Source organism: Stenella coeruleoalba, assembly GCF_951394435.1.
Source record: "Stenella coeruleoalba genome assembly, chromosome: 7".
NCBI classification, from domain to species: domain Eukaryota; kingdom Metazoa; phylum Chordata; class Mammalia; order Artiodactyla; family Delphinidae; genus Stenella; species Stenella coeruleoalba.
In genome coordinates, this window is record NC_137153.1 from 122,539,388 (window position 1) to 122,556,149 (window position 16,762).

A 16,762-nucleotide genomic window follows, 5' to 3' on the forward strand; every position below is an offset into this window, starting at 1 on the left:
GCGGCAGCGGCGGGGGCGGCAGCGCGCGGCCGCCCCGCAGGGCCGCGGCATGGGACGGGTGCAGCTCTTCGAGGTCCGCCTGAGCCACGGCCGCGTCGTCTACAGCCCGGGGGAGCCGCTGGCGGGGGCCGTGCGCGTGCGTCTGGCGGCGCCGCTGCCCTTCCGAGGTGGGCGCGGGGTCCGGGAAGGGCCGCACCTGCGGCGGGCCGGGCATGGCTCCGAAGCGGCGCGCGGCCGCTGGGCCCGGGACACGCGAGGCCGGGGGCGCGCGTCCGGCTGCGGGGGGCGCCGCGGGGCGGCCGGCCGGGCGGCGGACCGCGGGGGTGGGAGGCCGGCGGCGGTCGGGGCGGAGCAGGGAGGCCCGGGTGGCCCAGTCCTTCCGCATCTGCCTTTCCTGTCCTCTCCGCCAAGGGCCGTCCAGACTCGGGGCGCGGGCTTCGAGCCTGTCTACTTCGCCGAAGGCCACTCTGACCTGGACCCGCGACGCTTCTGACCTTCTCTGTCGGGTCTCCGGTCCGCCGCGCCCTGCAGCTGCTGGGCCCTCACCTGGAGCCCGGCCCGCGCTGGGCTTTCTCTCCCATACACCCAGGCAGCCCCGCCGAGTGTGCGGGTCCCCGGGGGCGGGCTGCAGGGCACTGCTTACACCCAGCCCGAGACTAGTCCCTAAGGGCTGGGAGGATCTTGATAATCCCTGCGTGCCGTAGGCCGCCGTAGCGGGCATCTGGGAGCCGAACCTGAGCCCTCCTGGCCGGTCCCTCTGCTGGCGCAGATATCTGGGACTTTGAGACCGGGGATCCGGTTGCTGCGGCGCCCCTAGCTAGGGCTCCCTGCCGGCGCTGGCCTCGTCTGTCTGCTGCCTGAGGTGTGAACCGGGCCCTGCGGGGGACATCACACCTGGTCCCTCTGGGCCGTGGGCGAACCGCAGCCCGGGCGGGGTCTCTCTCCTGACCCCGGCTCTGAGTGTGAGGTTGCGTGGTGTGTCCGTCCTGGGGCGCTTCTCTACCTTGGGGGTGCTTGGCCAGAACCACAGCTGCCGGGCTTCCCTCTGGGCCTTGACCTTCCAGGCCCCCGTGTGGTTGACCGTTCAGCGCTTGGGGTGCCCGCTGAGGATGCAGAGCCACCGTCCTCTCTGGGCAGCTGCCTCCTCCGTCCCGGACCGGTGACACCGCCCACCTCCGTAACGTGTCGCCTCTTTCCTGTCTCCCCAGTTGGAGTTTGGGGTTGGGTGGGGGTAGGTGTGCTTGTGGCAGGGGCACCGGGGGGACAGTGCAGCTCTGCTCTGGGGCACCAGTGAGAGGTGAGTGCGGCTGGCAGGGCACAGGAAGGAGGGGTGGGCCGTGGCTGGAGGACAGACGGACACCACAGAGACCCCACGCAGAGCTCTCCTCCTGGCCTGCTGCCCTGTCACCCCCTGTAGCTGGGGCCCAGGGCGAACAGGCTGTTGTTGACCACAGTGAAGGGGTGGCCTGAGCTGTGCGTGACTAACCTGGGCTGGTTAGAGCCCCGCAGCCTCCACGTGGTGGGTAGGATGTGGGTAAATGGACAGCTGGGCCCCAGGAGGCTGAGGGAGTCCCTGACTGTAAGAGCCCTGAGGCAGGGAGAAGCAGGTCAGGTCACAGGCTGGAGAGTCCAGCAACGACTGGCCTCGCGCCAGAGAGGGTATTATTTTAAGTTTGCCCCCCAGGGGTAGGGGGGATGCTGGTGCTGGGGCCTCTGTAGGCCTCCGGCCCTGCCGGGGTGTGAGAGAGGAAAGACCATGGTTCTTATTTTTCCTTTCCCTCAAAAGACACTTGTTACCAGGCATTGATGCAATAGGGGGGCCCCCAGGAGGACATGGAGGGTGGGGGGCAGCAGGCCTCTGAACACTTGACTGAGGAGTGTCAGTGATGGTCTGCACTCAGCCTTGGGGACGCCGGCTGCCTTGGGAGCTGATGTGGAAGAAGGCTGGAGATGGAGCTGGAGACTGGGTCCAGCCCATCTGGAGGCTGGGGGTCAGGCGGGGCTGCCCTGTGCTCTGCTCTCGAGGTGGGCGACGAGGGAGGGTGATGCCCGGACAACAGTAGCAGCCAGCTGCCAGCTCTGCCGGCTCCCTGGGCTCTCACCGTGGGCCAGATGCCATTCCCACTTCCCAAGGACCAATCCATCAGTCTTCATAGCAACCCTGGGAGGTGGGTGTTGTCATTCCTCTCGTGTTACAGATTTGGAAACAGGACAGAGGGAAGTGGCTTGCAGGCTAGAGCTGTAGTGAAAGGATGTGGCAGAGGCTGGGCTGCCCCAGGTTTGAGGGAGTTGATGGAGGCTGGGACAGACCTTGGGGACCAGAGGGGGAGAAAGCAGACGGGGAGCAAGCAGAAGTCTTCGTGTTCAGACTGCAGGTGGTACATAGGAGGAGGGCTGCTGGACAGGTGAGAGTGCTGGCTCAAGAGGAAAGTTCCAGAAGCCACTCTGGCACAGGATCCACATGATGATTCTCCTTAGAGAACTGGAGCAGCCCCAAACCTCCAGTTCCCCCTGCGCCTCCATTATTCCCCTGCGGAGGAGAGATTGGACAGGGATGGGAGTTTGTTTCCAGTCGGTGATTGGAGACTGTTCATCCAGGCAGGGTCCCCGAAGGGGCCTCACAGCATATGTGCAGAGGGGGCCCTGGCACAGTCGTTGGGAAGTTCACAGAGTTCGAGGGCCGGTTTGTTTTTCTGGGGCCAGGTGCCACCCTGACTTGTTCACCTTAATTGTGTGGCCGGGTCCTGGCTGAGTGTGTGCCTGTTTCAGCCACCCTGCTTTTGGACGCGTAGGCTATGCCTAGGTTGTTTGCTATTAGGAGCAGTGTTGAACAGGGTGAACAGGGTGAGATTCTAAGGGGATCTGCTGGATCCCTGGAACGCGTGTGTAAAATTACAGCAGATCTGCCTGCTTCTTCTCCAGGACCTCCGTCGTATCAGCCGACAGGTTGATTGCTATAAGCAAGTGTCTGTTTTTCTACCTTCTCTATGACACGTATCAGAATGTTTAATATTTGCCAATCTGGTGTGTTAAATGGTAAGTCACATGAGTTTCCGTGAATTCTAGTGAGGTTAGACAGCTATTCCTTTATCTGCTGCTGTGTGAAAGTCACCTCTAAGCAAACAAATCACGCCTAAACTAAGTTGTTTAAAGCAACCATTTTATTATAACTGGTGCCGTTGTGGGTTAGGATTTTGGGCAGAGCTCGGCAGGGTGATTCTGCAGCTCCGTGTCCCATCCACTGGGGTCACTTCACAGTGCTTCACAGTGCTCAGCTGTCACTGGGCCAGTTTGGGGACCATCGCACCCCTTCCAGCACACTCCATTGTTCCCAGCATTCCCAGGGCAGCCGGATTCAAGGGGGGACGCACCCTCTCCAGGAGGAATGTTTCCAGAAGTGTGACGCCTGCAATCCACCAGGACGTCTTCTAGTTACTTTACAGTCAGGCTGCCCCTTCTCTGCTCGTTCCACGCCGTGCCTCTCTTGGGATGTGTTGGTCTGTAGGAGCACTGCTGATGTCCCAGACCTCCAGGGTGGGAACAGTTCCAGGTCTGGCCCTAGGAGGGGATGACGGGTGGAGCGTGGATTAGAAATTAGGGCCGAGGTCCGGGTGGTGAGCCTGGGCTGGCACGGAGGCTGAGGGCTGGTCACTGGCAGTGCTGATGGGGCGGAGGCCGAGTCACGGGTTCGTGGAGGGCAGCCCAGTGCACTGTGGGACCAACAGGAGGCCTGCATCAGCAAGGTGGGGCCTGCCTGGGGAGACCACAGACAGACCTGGTGTGGCTGCCTCTGGCCCTGGGCACTTGAGACACTGCATTCTTCCTGCCTGATGGCTTTGTCAGGAGGGTGTCAGATTCCGAGTTACCTTCCCTTCACCAGTCCATCAGGTCAGGGGAGGACGGGCAGCTGGGCAGGCAGGCTAAAGCCTTTGGCCTTGACTCAGCCCCACAGGGAGAGGAAGAAATGGAGGGAGCCACAGGGCTACCTGTCACTGAGCTCCCACCCCCTGCCCTGTTTGGGTCTCCAGCCATGGTGTCCCCTCTGGTGACCGGCCTCGGCTGGGCCTGGTCCAGCCATGGCCTTCTGACTGTAGTGGGCTCTGGACGGAGGAATTTGTGTTCCTGATCACAGGGCGGAAGGCGGCAGCAACCCTGCTGCCTGGTTCCTGGTGTGTGTGCTTCCCCTGGGGAGTGTGGGGGAGGACCAAGCCATCTCGATGCAGAAATCAGCGCTCCTGGGCAGTACTGGCCCAGGAAGCCAAGGTGTTCCCACCCTCTGGTGTGCCAGACTGTTGGGTTCCTTATCTGCTCAGGCGGGTCTGACCACATTCCTGCAGCATGAGGGCTAATAGGTAGCTTCCTGGAGCCTGAAGGGGTGCCTCCCAGCCTAACTGACTTGCCTGAGAGGCAGCAGGAAGGTGGGGTCAGACGTCAGCTGCCCCAAACAGCTGCCTCTGTTCACCTAGGGTTTCCCAAGCACCCCTGTAGGGAGCTGGGTTTTCACAGGTCTGGTTGGGCGGGGGCTGGGGGTGGGGCTTTGCCCAGGGGTCATCTGGGTGACCGTCAGGGCCTTCATGTTCTGGATGGCACGACAGGTAGAACTCTGTGCCTCGCCACCCTGGCTCGCTGAGAGCACCTGAAGATGCGGCACGGACAGGAAGTGTCCTCTGGAGGGTAGCAGGCCATGTGCTGGCCTTCCCAGGGCCTAGCTGGGTGGTCCTGGGTGCTGCCCGTCCTGCCTGAATCCCTGTGCTGGGGCTAGGGAGGGGCCCAGGCCAGTCTGGTTGGGGCTCATGCTGTCCCCCCCTTGCAGCTATCCGGGTGACCTGCACGGGGTCCTGCAAGGTCTCCAGCAAGGCCAATGACACAGCGTGGGTGGTGGAGGAGGGCTACTTCAACAGCGCTCTGTCCCTGGCCGACAAGGGTGAGTCTGGGAACCCTTCCCTCACCTCATCCCACTGAGAGTGGGGTCTGTCCACCTGACTTCCCCATCCGCCTCTGGCATCCCCGTGCTAGCCCACCCTCTCCCAGGACTGTGCACCTTGCTGGATTTCCCTCCCTGGCAGGCACAGGGCATTGCCTGATGGGGGCTGGGTGGCTGAAGAGGGCCACCTTCTCCTGGATTTGGATGGGCTCCGGCCCCCAGAACAGCCCTGCCCCCTCTCCTGTTCAAGCCAAGCTCTCACCCCCATCCTTTGCCCAGGCCACAGCCCTGTGCTGCTGAGGTGCTGGAGACAGAGGCTAGGAGCCCAGCAGCCAGATGCAGTGTGAGCTGGTTGGCTGCAGGGCCTGCTTCTGTCCTGGACCCTGTGAGGTCACCTTGTCCCCTCTCCCCTACCTCCCTTCTGTCTCTGCAGGGAGCCTGCCTGCTGGAGAGCACAGCTTCCCCTTCCAGTTCCTGCTTCCTGGTGAGAGCCCAGCCTGGCCAGGCCAGGTGGTGGCAGTTGGCGAGGGTGGGTGGGAGGTGGGGTGGGGGGCAGTCGGGTACCAGTCCCTGCTCTCTCTCCAGCCACAGCTCCCACGTCCTTTGAGGGCCCTTTTGGGAAGATTGTGCACCAGGTACGGGCCACCATCGACACCCCACGTTTTTCCAAGGATCACCAGTGCAGCCGCGTGTTCTACATCTTGAGCCCCCTGAACCTGAATAGCATCCCAGACATCGAGGTGAGCCTGGGCAGTGGCCTCCTGGGTGGGCCCACCCTTGCCTGACACCCTGTCCCCAGCACAGGTGAGGCGGCCAGGGTCTGGAAGGGCAGCGGCCTCTCTGTCCTGAGCTGACCCGAGGATCCCGCCTACCCACACTTGCCACACCCCCTCTCTGTTCTCCTCCCAAGCAACCCAATGTGGCCTCCACCACCAAGAAGTTCTCCTACAAGCTGGTGAAGACAGGCAGCGTAGTCCTCACCGCCAGCACCGACCTCCGAGGCTACGTGGTGGGGCAGGTGCTGCGGCTGCAGGCTGACATTGAGAACCAGTCAGGCAAGGACACCAGCCCTGTGGTGGCCAGTCTGCTGCAGGTCAGAGTCCCCTCGCCTGCTGGGCCCTGTCCCCACGGGGCAGAGGAGGGGTAGGTGGCTGGCCTGCCCAGGCTCACAGGCTGGCCCTTCCCCAGAAAGTGTCCTACAAGGCCAAGCGCTGGATTTATGACGTGCGGACCATCGCCGAGGTGGAGGGCGCCGGCGTCAAGGCCTGGAGGCGGGCTCAGTGGCAAGAGCAGATCCTGGTGCCTGCCCTGCCCCAGTCCGCCCTGCCGGGCTGCAGCCTCATCCATGTGGACTACTACCTGCAGGTGGTAGGGATACAGGGGTGGGGTGGGAGGAGGGGCCGGTGGCCTGGCTCCTCACTCGCATAACCTCCCCAGGTCTCCCTGAAGACGCCGGAAGCCATCGTGACCCTCCCGGTCTTCATCGGCAACATCGCTGTGAACCACGTCCCACTGAGCCCCCGGCCAGGCCAAGGCCTGGTGGTGCCCTCAGCGCCACCCCAGGAGGAGGCGGAGGCTGTGGCTGGTGGCCCCCACTTCTTCTCGGACCCTGTCTCCCTCTCCACCAAGAGCCACTCACAGCAGCAGCAGCCGCCTGCAGCCCTCGGCTCTGTGCCTGGCGCCCCTGAACCCCATCCTCAGGATGGTAGCCCTGCCCCCCACCCGTTGCCCCCTCCCTTGTGCATCTCCACAGGTGCCACCGTGCCCTACTTTGCAGAGGGTTCTGGAGGGCCGGTGCCCACGACCAGTACCTTGATCCTCCCGCCTGAGTATAGCTCGTGGGGCTACCCCTATGGTGAGTGGGGGCCTGGGGCCTGGCAGGGAGGGGGAGCCACGGGCCCCATGCAGACCTGGCTCTCTCCCTGCAGAGGCCCCGCCATCCTATGAGCAGAGCTGTGGCGGTGTGGACCCTGGCCTAACCCCAGGGAGCTGACCCCATGTCGCCTTCTCCGGACGGGCGGACCTACGCCCTGGGACTAGGCTCCCAGGGCCTCGTGCCTTCGCTCCCGGCCTGGCCCGGCCCACTCAGGACCCGCCGCTGCCCGCCGTTCCCTGCGGCCTCTGCCTCCGGACCAGCTTCTGCCCCGACCAGCCTCCGCAGCCCCCCTGTAGTCGGCCTCTCCCCGGGGGTTGGGGCCTAGAGAGACTTGGTGTAAATAAAAAGCTTCATTTGTAGAGCTGGGCACAGTGGCCTGTGGGACGCCCTCCTCTGCCGGGTGTGTGTGCCTGTTCGGGTAGTGGCTGTTGTGGGTGTGCCCAAGCCCCCCGGGCTTCTCAGCCCCTCCCCTCCCTATAGGGCACGCCCCTCAGCCTAGCCCATCCATGCACGACACGCCCTCTTCGGGGCACGCCCCTCTCCTCGGCCCCGCCCCTTGCCGTCGTTTTCCCCCCACCCACCCCACCCCCTTCCGCTCTGGGTCCCTCCTCCTTCCGGGCGTCTTGGACCGGAAGGTGGGGGGGGGCGGGGGAGCGATCCGGGCAGGGAGCAGAACCAGCTTTGGGAATCGTCCGTGGCGGTTAACCAGGCCCGGGCCAGGCGCTTGGCCTCCCGGTTCGGCTTCAGGATTTGCCCTCGGAGGCGGGCTTGCGTGTTTGGAGCCTCAGCATCAACTTAAGTGGCCTTGTGACAGAGGGAGAAGACCACCGCTGTTCCATTTTGTTAGCATACATCTTGGGCTAGCCGTCTGGCACCCACCACTCCAGGCTACGCAGTTTAGACTTCGTGTGCCAGACGAAATCCGGTCGGGGGGAGGGAGCAGGCTTCCCCAGTTCCTTTACCCTTGGCCTCAAGTCTCCTGCCCCTGCCGTCACCACTGCCACGTCTGGCTCTGAGGGATGCTGCTTCTCACGCTGAGAAGTAAATAGTATCACTTTTGCACACATCCCACTGGCCACCCTTTACAGTTGGAACTGTACAGGCAGCCATGTACCCTAAAACTTTACTATTTGTGGGACAAGGAGAGGATGAATATTGGACAAAAACACAAAGCATGCCACAAGAAGGATAACCTGTGAAACATCTACTAGAAGCTGTAGCCTCATAGTTGAGACTCTGCCTGTTTCAAATCCCATCTCTGCCTCCCGACAGTGTGTGGCCTTGAAGGCACACCCCTGCTTTGGTTTGCTTACTTACAGAATGTGGATGAAAACGACGTCCACATCCCAGGACTGAACTGACGGTCACTGAGTCAACACGTAACACATCATGTGCCGAGAAGAGCACCTAACATCATTGGTCGGCGACAATACCAGCATAGGGTGGGTCGGGCTGATGGTGCAGAATGGGAACATCACCTACTTCTGACACATTCATTTACAGTCGGTCTTTGCCTAATGAAGGACTTTTTTTCACATCTTATCTATTCCTTCAACAAATATTTTGTCTCCTGCATGCCAAACATTGTTCCAGGTACTAGGGCACACAAAACAAAAATCCCTTACCTTTTGGACTTAGTGGGGCTGACAGGCAATATGGCAACGGAATGCTATGGAGTAAAAGAAAGCAAGGAAGTTTTGGGGTGCGGTATTGTTTTTAAATAGGGGCAAGTGGACATTTCCCTGAAGAGGTGGTATTTAAGACCCAAGGATTGTCAAGAAGTGAGCCACACAGATACCTGAGATATAAGTGTTTCAGAGTAGGGGCAAACTAGGGCCCAAGGCAAGAGTGGAGAGAGAAAGGCTGGTGCCAGAGAAGTAGGTGCGGGTGAAAGCTGGTGGAGCTGTGCAGGCTGTTAAGCAAGACCGCTCCTGAGCCTCCCGTCCTGAGGCTCCAGACAGAGCTTGGGGTTCCTGGCCTGTCAGGAGCTGACTCAGGCTGTCCCCCCAAACCTGGGAAGTCTTCCTTGGTACTTAGGATCGTCCACTGCCTCCTCTGCAGCTGAGTGCACCGTCAGTGCACTTAGTGGAATTTTCCTGGAGTCTCATGTTCCACGAGATTGAACCCTCACAGGAGTGAGGCCCAGATTACCCTTTGACTCAGGGCCTCCCCAGTTCCTGTTGTGAAGACTGGCCAGAGAACCCCAATTTCAGTCTATGCTGCTTTTCTCAACTCCCAGGGGATGGCAGAAACACGTCTGGCTACGGGGAGTGGGTGGCCTAAACCAGTCTACGTGGGCTGTTCAGTGAAGGCTGCTTGATATGCAGGAAAGGTCTCGCCCTGTGCATAACTGGGGGGCTTGCAAAAGGCTGGGGTGACCCGAGAGGCTGCCCAACTGGGGCCACCTCCTAACTGGAGCACACCACCCCCGGCAAGCCTGGCATCTTCCCTAACCAGAGCGCCCCCCCCACCGCGCCCCCAACAGGGACAATCCTCCGCCTTGGACATTCCCCACCCTACCCACACTTCCCAACCAGGACACTGTCCCCAGCCAGGGCACAGCCTCCTAGCGGGGCACCTTCCCTAATCAGGGCATCCTCCCCGACAGTCCGGACATGCTCCCAGCCGAGCACCCCAGCGTTGGGGCAGTCCCTCTAACTGGGGCACCTCCCCCAACTGGAGCACCGCCAACGCAGGCAATCCTCCCCAAAGGGACATCCCCCCTCCCGCCTCAGGGCAGCTTTCTCAGTCAAGACATCGCCCCCCGCCAGGCACACCTCATAACCGAAGCACCCCCACCCCCGAGCTGGGCCATTCTCTCTAACCGGATGCAGCCCCAACCGGGGCACCCCTCCCAACCGGGCACAAGCCCCACCCGGGCACCGCCCTAGGACGCAAGTCCAAGTCCGCCTTCTGTGAAGGCAGACGGAATCGATGTGTGTCCGGGGTTAGAGGTCAGGGGTCCTTCCCCACCCCGGCCGGCCCGCTACAGTGCCTACGCAGAATGAGAGAATATAGTGCAAACTGGAGGACTACGGGAGGACGACGTCCGGCGCCGCGCCGACCCCGGAAGCCCGCTGCGCCGGGCTCCACCCCCGCGGCCGGCCATCGCGCTCCGGTTCCGGCCGGGGCAGGCCCGCGCCGCGGACGCCGCTCTCGGGCTGCAGCGCGCAGGCGCGGGGGCGGGCGCAGGCGCAGACGCGCGCGACCGGCCCCGCCCCGCCCTGGGCCGCGAGGCGCGGGCGGGGCGATGGCGCGCGGGAGGGGCGGGGCCACGCTGCGGGCCCGGGCCATGGCCGCCGCCGATGCTGAGGTGAGGAGCGGGCCGGCGGCGGGCGCGGGCACGGGCGCGGGCGTGGGGGCGGGGGCGGGCGCGGGCCGGCGGGCCGGGCGGGGCGGGCGCGCGGGCGGGGGCGCGAGCGGGCGGGGTGCGGGCTGGCCGGCGCCTCCTCGCCGCCGCCGCCGCGCCTCAGGCCGAGGCCGGGCCGAGGTGGCCGGGCGTCCGGGCCGCGCTGCGCGGGGCGCGCTTTGTGCGGGCTGGCGGGCGAGGTGAGGGCGCCGGCGAGGCGCGGGCGAGGCGGGGGCGCGGGCGAGGAGAGCCGCCGCCCGCCCCGCCCGCACGCCCGCCCCGCCGGCGCCCCCCGCCCCCCGCCCCCAGGCCGCGGCCGGGAGCCCCGCGGAAGGGGCGGAGGACAAAAGGGAAAGTGGGGCGAGCCGGCCAAGTTGGCGGCGCGAGCGAGGCGAGGCTGTGCGCTCCCGGCGCCGCTCTTGCGCCCGCTGACCTTTCACTTTGTTCCGAAGAGGATGGCTCGGTCTTGAAGGAAAAGTTGGCCGGGCCGGCGCGCTTCTCCCCGGACAATGCTGCCGGCCCCGGTGGCTGTCAGGAGCAGGAATGCACGACTTCGGTTGATTTCCAGGCAAACCGCTCACGCGGGCTTTGCATGTAAAAAGTTCCCATGCTTTTGTTAATGTTCCTGGCCTCCCCTTTGCTCGTCCTCAAGGATAGTTTTTCCCTTGTTTGTAGCAGCAGAGAAAGCAAACTCTTGCGAGATGGGCCACTAGCTTCCCGCAGAAGGGAAAAGCAGGCGGGAGGCGGTGTGCCCGGGGAAGTGCAGAAACAGTGCGCTCTCCGGGCTGACACGAGGGACCAGTTTGGAAAAAAGTGATGATCTAGCAGTTTCTCTGTGAAATTGCTCCATGTGTAGTAACTGCGGGGACTTCTGAAGATCAGAAAGCTAAGGTGTGTGATAAGGCCCTTTTGCAATAACCTGGTGTGTAGACGTAGTATATTTTTATCCAGGTAATGCACAATCTTTTAACATTTCTTTAATTTTCTCTTGCAGTTTTGGGGGGTGTGGATGTAAGTAAACTGGGGAGGTGCAGGGAAGTTCCTGAATTCAACGCAAGGACTGTTTATTAGCACCTTCAACACTCAAGGAGTGTATTAGGTTCAGAAAAACAGAAAAGGTGAATTAGATAACCCCAAGTCACTTGTAGGAGAGAAGATGTGTAGTGATTATGATATCGTTTATTGAGCAACTTCCGGGTCCCGGGCACTGCAAGCCCTTTAGGTAAGTCCTCTCCTTTAGCTTTCTCTGTTCTGTGCAGCAGGTACTGTTATTTTCTATTTAGCAGATGCGGGAAACAAGGCTTGGAAGCGATTGAATGACTTGGCCTAGCCAGTTACAGGATTAGCAGTTGTTTGGTGTCTGGCACATAGTAGGCTTTTAATTAATAATTGATGAACAAATCGTCCCAGATGTCTCTGATTCCACGGGCAGCCTTGAATAGAGGGCTTGACTGAGACAACAGCAATGACAGCTTCTGTTTACTAAGCCCTTACCTGTGTCCAGCCCTGCCTTAGCTGCGTGAATTCACTCATTAAAGCCTGACAGCGATCTTTTGAGGTGGGTACTGTTATATCCCCATTTGCACTGGAGGAAAACAGGCACAGTGTGGCCCCAGGTTACGGAGCTTGTGGTGGAGAAGATGGATGCAGGTGGTCTGCCTCCAGAGACTGTTGAGCTGTGTCTGTGGCTGTCACTTTAAGCTAATGAAAACTCTGGGCTTAGATTCGTGATCCTAAGTGTTTATTATGGAGGTGCACGTTAGGTGAGGGGCCTCCTGGACAGTGGGTAGGCATGAGGTCATCTGTTGCCACTAAATCGGCGAAATGGTTCCTGGGTCAGGGTTTCCCAGTTGCCAGATGATTAAACCAGAAAGTGGACACTTGAAATTTATCTGACTGTATATTTACTTTTTCTTCTTTTCCTTGACCTAGAAAGAGGTCACCACTTTTTCACACTGAAAAGAACTGCTGAGGTGATGAAATGCATCCCCTGTTTTGTGGATTAGTAAGTGGGGGCTCCTGGGGTTTAATGTATGTTCAGGGTCACCTAAGGCTTTTGACCCAGCAAGACGTTACCTTTCAGCAGGAGGGCCTTCCCAGGCAAATTCTGTGCTTTTCTAGCAGGGTGGCTACTACGTGTCTCTTTCTTTAACCTTGTTTTGTGTTTCTTAAAATAATGCATGCACATGCACAGAGTTTAGAAAGTCAAATAGTGCTAAAAGGCAGTAAAGAGGCTGCCATCCTCTCCTGCTTTTCAAGAGAGGGAGCATCCACTCTTAGCCTTTGCCTCACGTTTTAAATAACACGCTTGTGTTGTCATGCCTTCATTCACCAATTTGAGGCGTTATCTGTTGGCTTCCACTAATGGTAGATGACGATTTCAGTTCTCTCATACTCTGTCTCTCATTTAGGTAACTCACAGTTGTGGTTAAATCTATATCAGAATCTTTGTCAGTCTGTTCAGGTCATTTTTGTGCCGTGCTGAGCTGGATGGTAAACCACAATTGGATTTCTTTTCTTGGGCAGACTTTTTTACTTCCCTTGAGTTAGTAATTGCTTTATTTTTCATTGGCCTGATTCCCCTTGAACCTCGGAATAATGTTCCCGCACCTTTCATTCTGTAAAATGTTTCTCAATTTAAGTTTTTACCATTCAGCCCTGTCAGCTCACCAGCCGGTTCCACAGTGCTCCTCAGGCACCCCAGCCCAGGCGGGATGCTTGTTTTCTGGGCCTGTGCACGTCCCCATCCTGGAGATTCTGGCCCCTTCTCTGCCTCTAACGCTCCCCTCTGTGTGTTCATTCACTCATGGTGGTGGAACTCCGTCTCCAGTAGCTTCCCAGTAGTTTGTTGGGAGGCAGACTTCTAGAACTTGCATGTCTGAAAATGTTTTTATTTTGCCACCGCACTTAAAGCATAAGTTTGGCTGGGCTTGGCATTCCAGGTTGCAAGTAATTTGGAAGTTATTGATCCAGTATCTTCTAGTATTTGTTGTTGCTGTTGAAGTCCAGTTTGATTTTTTTTTTTTTTTTTTTTTTTTGGGCCACACCGCGTGGCTTGTGGGATTTTAGTTCCCCAATCAGGAATTGAACCCGGGCCCTCGGCAGTGAGAGTGCGGAGTCCTAACCACTGGACCGCCAGGGAATTCCCCAGTTGGATTCTTAATCCTTCGTAAGCATTATTCCCACATCAAACTTTTAGGATCTTTGCATCCTTGATTTTCCTAATTTTCATGATAGGCCTTAGCTGTAGCCTTTTTTCATTTATCATACAGGGTACTAAGTAGCCCTGAAATCTGGGGATTGATGTCATTTTATTTATAGGGAGGTTTTGTATTATGTATTTGAGATAGTTTGTTCTTTTCTCTGTGTTCTCTTTTTCCAATTCCTTCATTTGTTTTTTGTTTTGAATAAACTTATTTTATTTATTTTTTGGCTGTGTTGGGTCTTCATTGGCTGTGCGCGGGCTTTCTCTAATTGAGGTGAGCGGGGGCTACTCTTCATTGCGGTGCATGGGCTTCTCATTGGGGTGGCTTCTCTTGTTGCAGAGCACAGGCTCTAGGCGCACGGGCTTCAGTAGTTGTGGCTTGCGGGCTGTAGAGTGCAGGCTCAGTAGTTGTGGTGCACAGACTTAGTTGCTCTGTGGCATGTGGGATCTTCCTGGACCAGGACTTGAACCCGTGTCCCCTGCATTGGCAGGCGGATTCTTAACCACTGAGCCACCAGGGAAGCCCCCCAATTCCTTTATTTGAATGTTGGACTTCCTGTACTGAATATTCTAATTTTTAAAAATCTTTCCTCCTCGTCATGGCTTGATCTTTTTGTTCTACTTTTTGGGAGTGTGTTTGACAATTTTCCAATTTGTTACTGAATTTTTAACTTCTTTCATATTTTCATGTTCTTTACTGTTCTTTGTTCCTTTTATTTTATTTTTTTTTCCTGCGGTACGCGGGCCTCTCACTGTTGTGGCCTCTCCTCTCGCGGAGCACAGGCTCCGGACGCGCAGGCTCAGCGGCCATGTCTCACGGGCCCAGCCGCTCCGCGGCATGGGGGATCTTCCCGGACCGGGGCACGAACCCGCATCTCCTGCAACGGCAGGCGGACTCTCAACCACTGCGCCACCAGGGAAGCCCTCTTTGTTCCTTTTTTTTTGTTGTTGTTCCTTTTTTAATGCCTCCTTTTCTTGTTTTATGTATACAGTATCTTTGCTTATCTCTTAATTTCAGTTAAAATTTTAAAATTACAGTTAAATTTTTAAAAAATTAAAAAAATAAAATTAAATTTTGTTTCCCTCACTTTTTCTGTTCCCTATGCATTCCTCTTTGCTGTTGTATCTTTTGGTCTCTTTCATTCGTGCTGGAAACCCTTCTTCCAATGTCTGGTGATCCTTGGCTGTTTATTCATCTTTATGAATAAAGTACTAAAAATGGGAAGCTGAGTGTATTGGGGGACTTGTCGTTGCTTTCACTGGAGGGTCATGACTAATGTTTTTTTTTTTTTTTTTTAGTGGCTCCCCTCCAAATGTTACTGTCCTCTGGTTCGGTTTCCTTGGAAAGGGAGCCTTCAGTCTCTGCCTTGTGGGATGGATGTTGGAGCTAGGTTAAAGGGCAGGGGGAAGGAGAGGGTCTTCCCAGGGTTCACTGGGTAGCCTTTGCCTAATTCCCTTGCTTTCAGTGAGGTGCCTACTCCCGTCTTTCTTTGTGCTGCTCTCCCCAGGTGTGGTATATTCTGGTGGCTTGTGGCTATAGAATAGTGCTTGTCTGAGTGTGCAGGAGGGGCCCGGGGACCTGAGGGTCCAACATTCCTTACTTGGAGTTTTACACCACATCCCTTTTCAGCTTCAGGCATCACCTCTGGCTTTAGAGACTTTCCATGGTTCTGTGGGGCCAGTCAGCCTGGTCCTCAGCAGTGACTACCTTGTTAGGTTTCCCCTTCCTCTGCTCTGTGGAGTGATCGAGGTTTCCTCCAGCCTCCGTCTTCCTATTCATGTTTTGTGTAGGGGTTTGAAATGTTTCCTAGGTGGAGTGCCTGTTTCTCTTTCCTGTTCTTGTCTTTTGTTGATCTTTTGATAAGAGAGGGGAGTGGAAAGTCTTTTCTGCATCCAGAAATCAGAAGCATTTGCTATAAATCTTGAGAAGCAGATTTTCACCCACACTAAAAGCACAGCTATCCTGTGGAAAGGGCTGCCCATCTCAGATCTTACTATGTAGTATGTGGTTCTGGATCATAACCAGGGAAGGTTCTGGAGTCATAACAGAGGTTAGCAAGGGCAGTAAACGTACCTCAGCCCTGATGCCCAAAAGGACATCTGTGGGTAGCTTAGTTGTTGGAGATCCCACACGTGGTCCGTGCCGCAGTGGGGACTAGAGCCCCCGCGTACTGCCATATCACAAAACGGTTTTGTACGTTTGACCACATTTTACTGAGTTTGTCTTTGAAGATAATTTAGCTTATGGGAACCATATTTTGGGCTCTTCCCTTTAGGAACTTTATGTTATTTGCTATTTCATGGGACTTAGCATGTTTGACGGATGCCGTTATCTTACGGTAGGTGGGCAGTTTGGTTTCAGTTTACATTGCTTGCTCAGCAAATCACACAGGGAATGGTGATTGGGGACCAGTTATTTTGGCCTACCGCAGGGTGGTACAAAGGGCGTGAGTTCCAGAGTTGAGAAGTTCTCCCACTTACTGTCCCACTTTTATTTAACTTCTAGTATTTTCATTTATTAAAACAAAACAAAAACGTCTTCAGTGGTTTTGGATTTTAAAACACAAAAGATGAAGTGGTTCTTTTTTTTAAAAAAAGTATTTATTTATTTATTTGGCCGCGCCGGGTCTCAGTTGTAGCACGTGGGATCTTCGTTGCAGCATGTGGGCTCTTTTAGTTGCGGCATACGGGATCTAGTTCCCCGACTAGGGATTGAACCCGGGCCCCCTGCATCAGGAGCGTGGAGTCTTAACCAGTGGACCACCAGGGAAGTCCCTGAAGTGGTTCCTTTAACTCTTCATAGGTGGCATTTCCTTTGAAGTGGTGTCTTCCCAGATAAGAAGTCAGAAGTCACTTTCCCCGTAACGTCACTGTCAGTTGATATTTTACTTTGGAAAAGTTTTTGGACTGCTTTCTGCATCCCACTTTTAATAGGTTTGTAAGTTCTGATCAGAGTATATTTAAAATGCTCTTTCCAAGCGGTCTATAAGCGCTGTTGAGCCCCTTCTCTTTATGAGGTACTATTCTAGATACTGTGTAAGAGGATATGCAAGTTTATGAGATTGGTCTCTGATTTCACAAAATTTAAAGAGTGTGATAGAGCAAATATTACCAAGCGGGAACTGAGATGGAATCAGTTCAAAGTAAACAAGAAAAGGCCCGTGCTGTTGCGCTAATTGCTGAAGGCAGACTTGTGTTGGGAAAGGCCGCTTGAGGAAAATAAGTTAGTCCAGGTCCTAAAGGAGATAAGACGTGAAATGGAAGTGCAGGGTACAGTTGTACCTTTCAAAAAGAAATCAGGCATTTTAGAAAATTTAGAAAATTGAAACCTAGAAAGCTAAGAATGCCAAATATTTGTCATCTGTTTGTGTCTGATCTGAGTGTGCACGTTCGTACTTAAAATCGGCT

General features: G+C 56.8%; 2 protein-coding genes across 13 annotated transcripts in view; both read left to right on the top strand.

The window, feature by feature from the left end:
* ARRDC1 (arrestin domain containing 1) lies at window positions 1–7,229 on the top strand. Of its 3 annotated transcripts, none has more exons than XM_079926541.1 (8): window positions 1–167; window positions 4,814–4,924; window positions 5,358–5,408; window positions 5,510–5,664; window positions 5,835–6,017; window positions 6,113–6,289; window positions 6,362–6,779; window positions 6,853–7,229. In XM_079926541.1, exons 1-8 carry the CDS (start codon window positions 50–52, stop codon window positions 6,915–6,917), a joined length of 1,278 nt encoding a protein of 425 aa, XP_079782667.1. In that variant the 5' UTR covers window positions 1–49; the 3' UTR covers window positions 6,918–7,229. The 3 variants fall into 3 exon arrangements, with proteins under 3 accessions (XP_079782667.1, XP_079782668.1, XP_079782666.1); XM_079926542.1 differs by having other exon boundaries at window positions 6,374–6,779; XM_079926540.1 differs by having other exon boundaries at window positions 6,362–7,229.
* A 2,808-nt stretch (window positions 7,230–10,037) lies between these two features.
* The window catches only part of EHMT1 (euchromatic histone lysine methyltransferase 1), a gene marked incomplete at its 5' end in the record, with an annotated part of 148,248 nt that continues 141,523 nt past the window's right edge, over window positions 10,038–16,762 (top strand). For 5 of the 10 annotated variants that reach the window (XM_079926328.1, XM_079926325.1, XM_079926326.1 and 2 more), the window contains one exon: window positions 10,038–10,113. In XM_079926328.1, the coding sequence (XP_079782454.1) occupies window positions 10,051–10,113 (63 nt within the window). Of the gene's footprint in view, window positions 10,114–10,209; window positions 11,372–16,762 lie in introns of those variants that run through there. The other 5 variants (XM_079926322.1, XM_079926327.1, XM_079926329.1 and 2 more) reach the window with 3 other exon arrangements.

Bases quoted from the DNA above. Each gene is read 5' to 3' on its own strand.
- ARRDC1 (XM_079926540.1), top strand. From the start codon at position 50: ATGGGACGGGTGCAGCTCTTCGAGGTCCGCCTGAGCCACGGCCGCGTC. The intron at 5,409-5,509 runs GTGAGAGCCCAG...CTCTCTCTCCAG, and splicing joins CTTCCAGTTCCTGCTTCCTG to CCACAGCTCCCACGTCCTTT. The intron at 5,665-5,834 runs GTGAGCCTGGGC...TCTCCTCCCAAG, and splicing joins ATAGCATCCCAGACATCGAG to CAACCCAATGTGGCCTCCAC.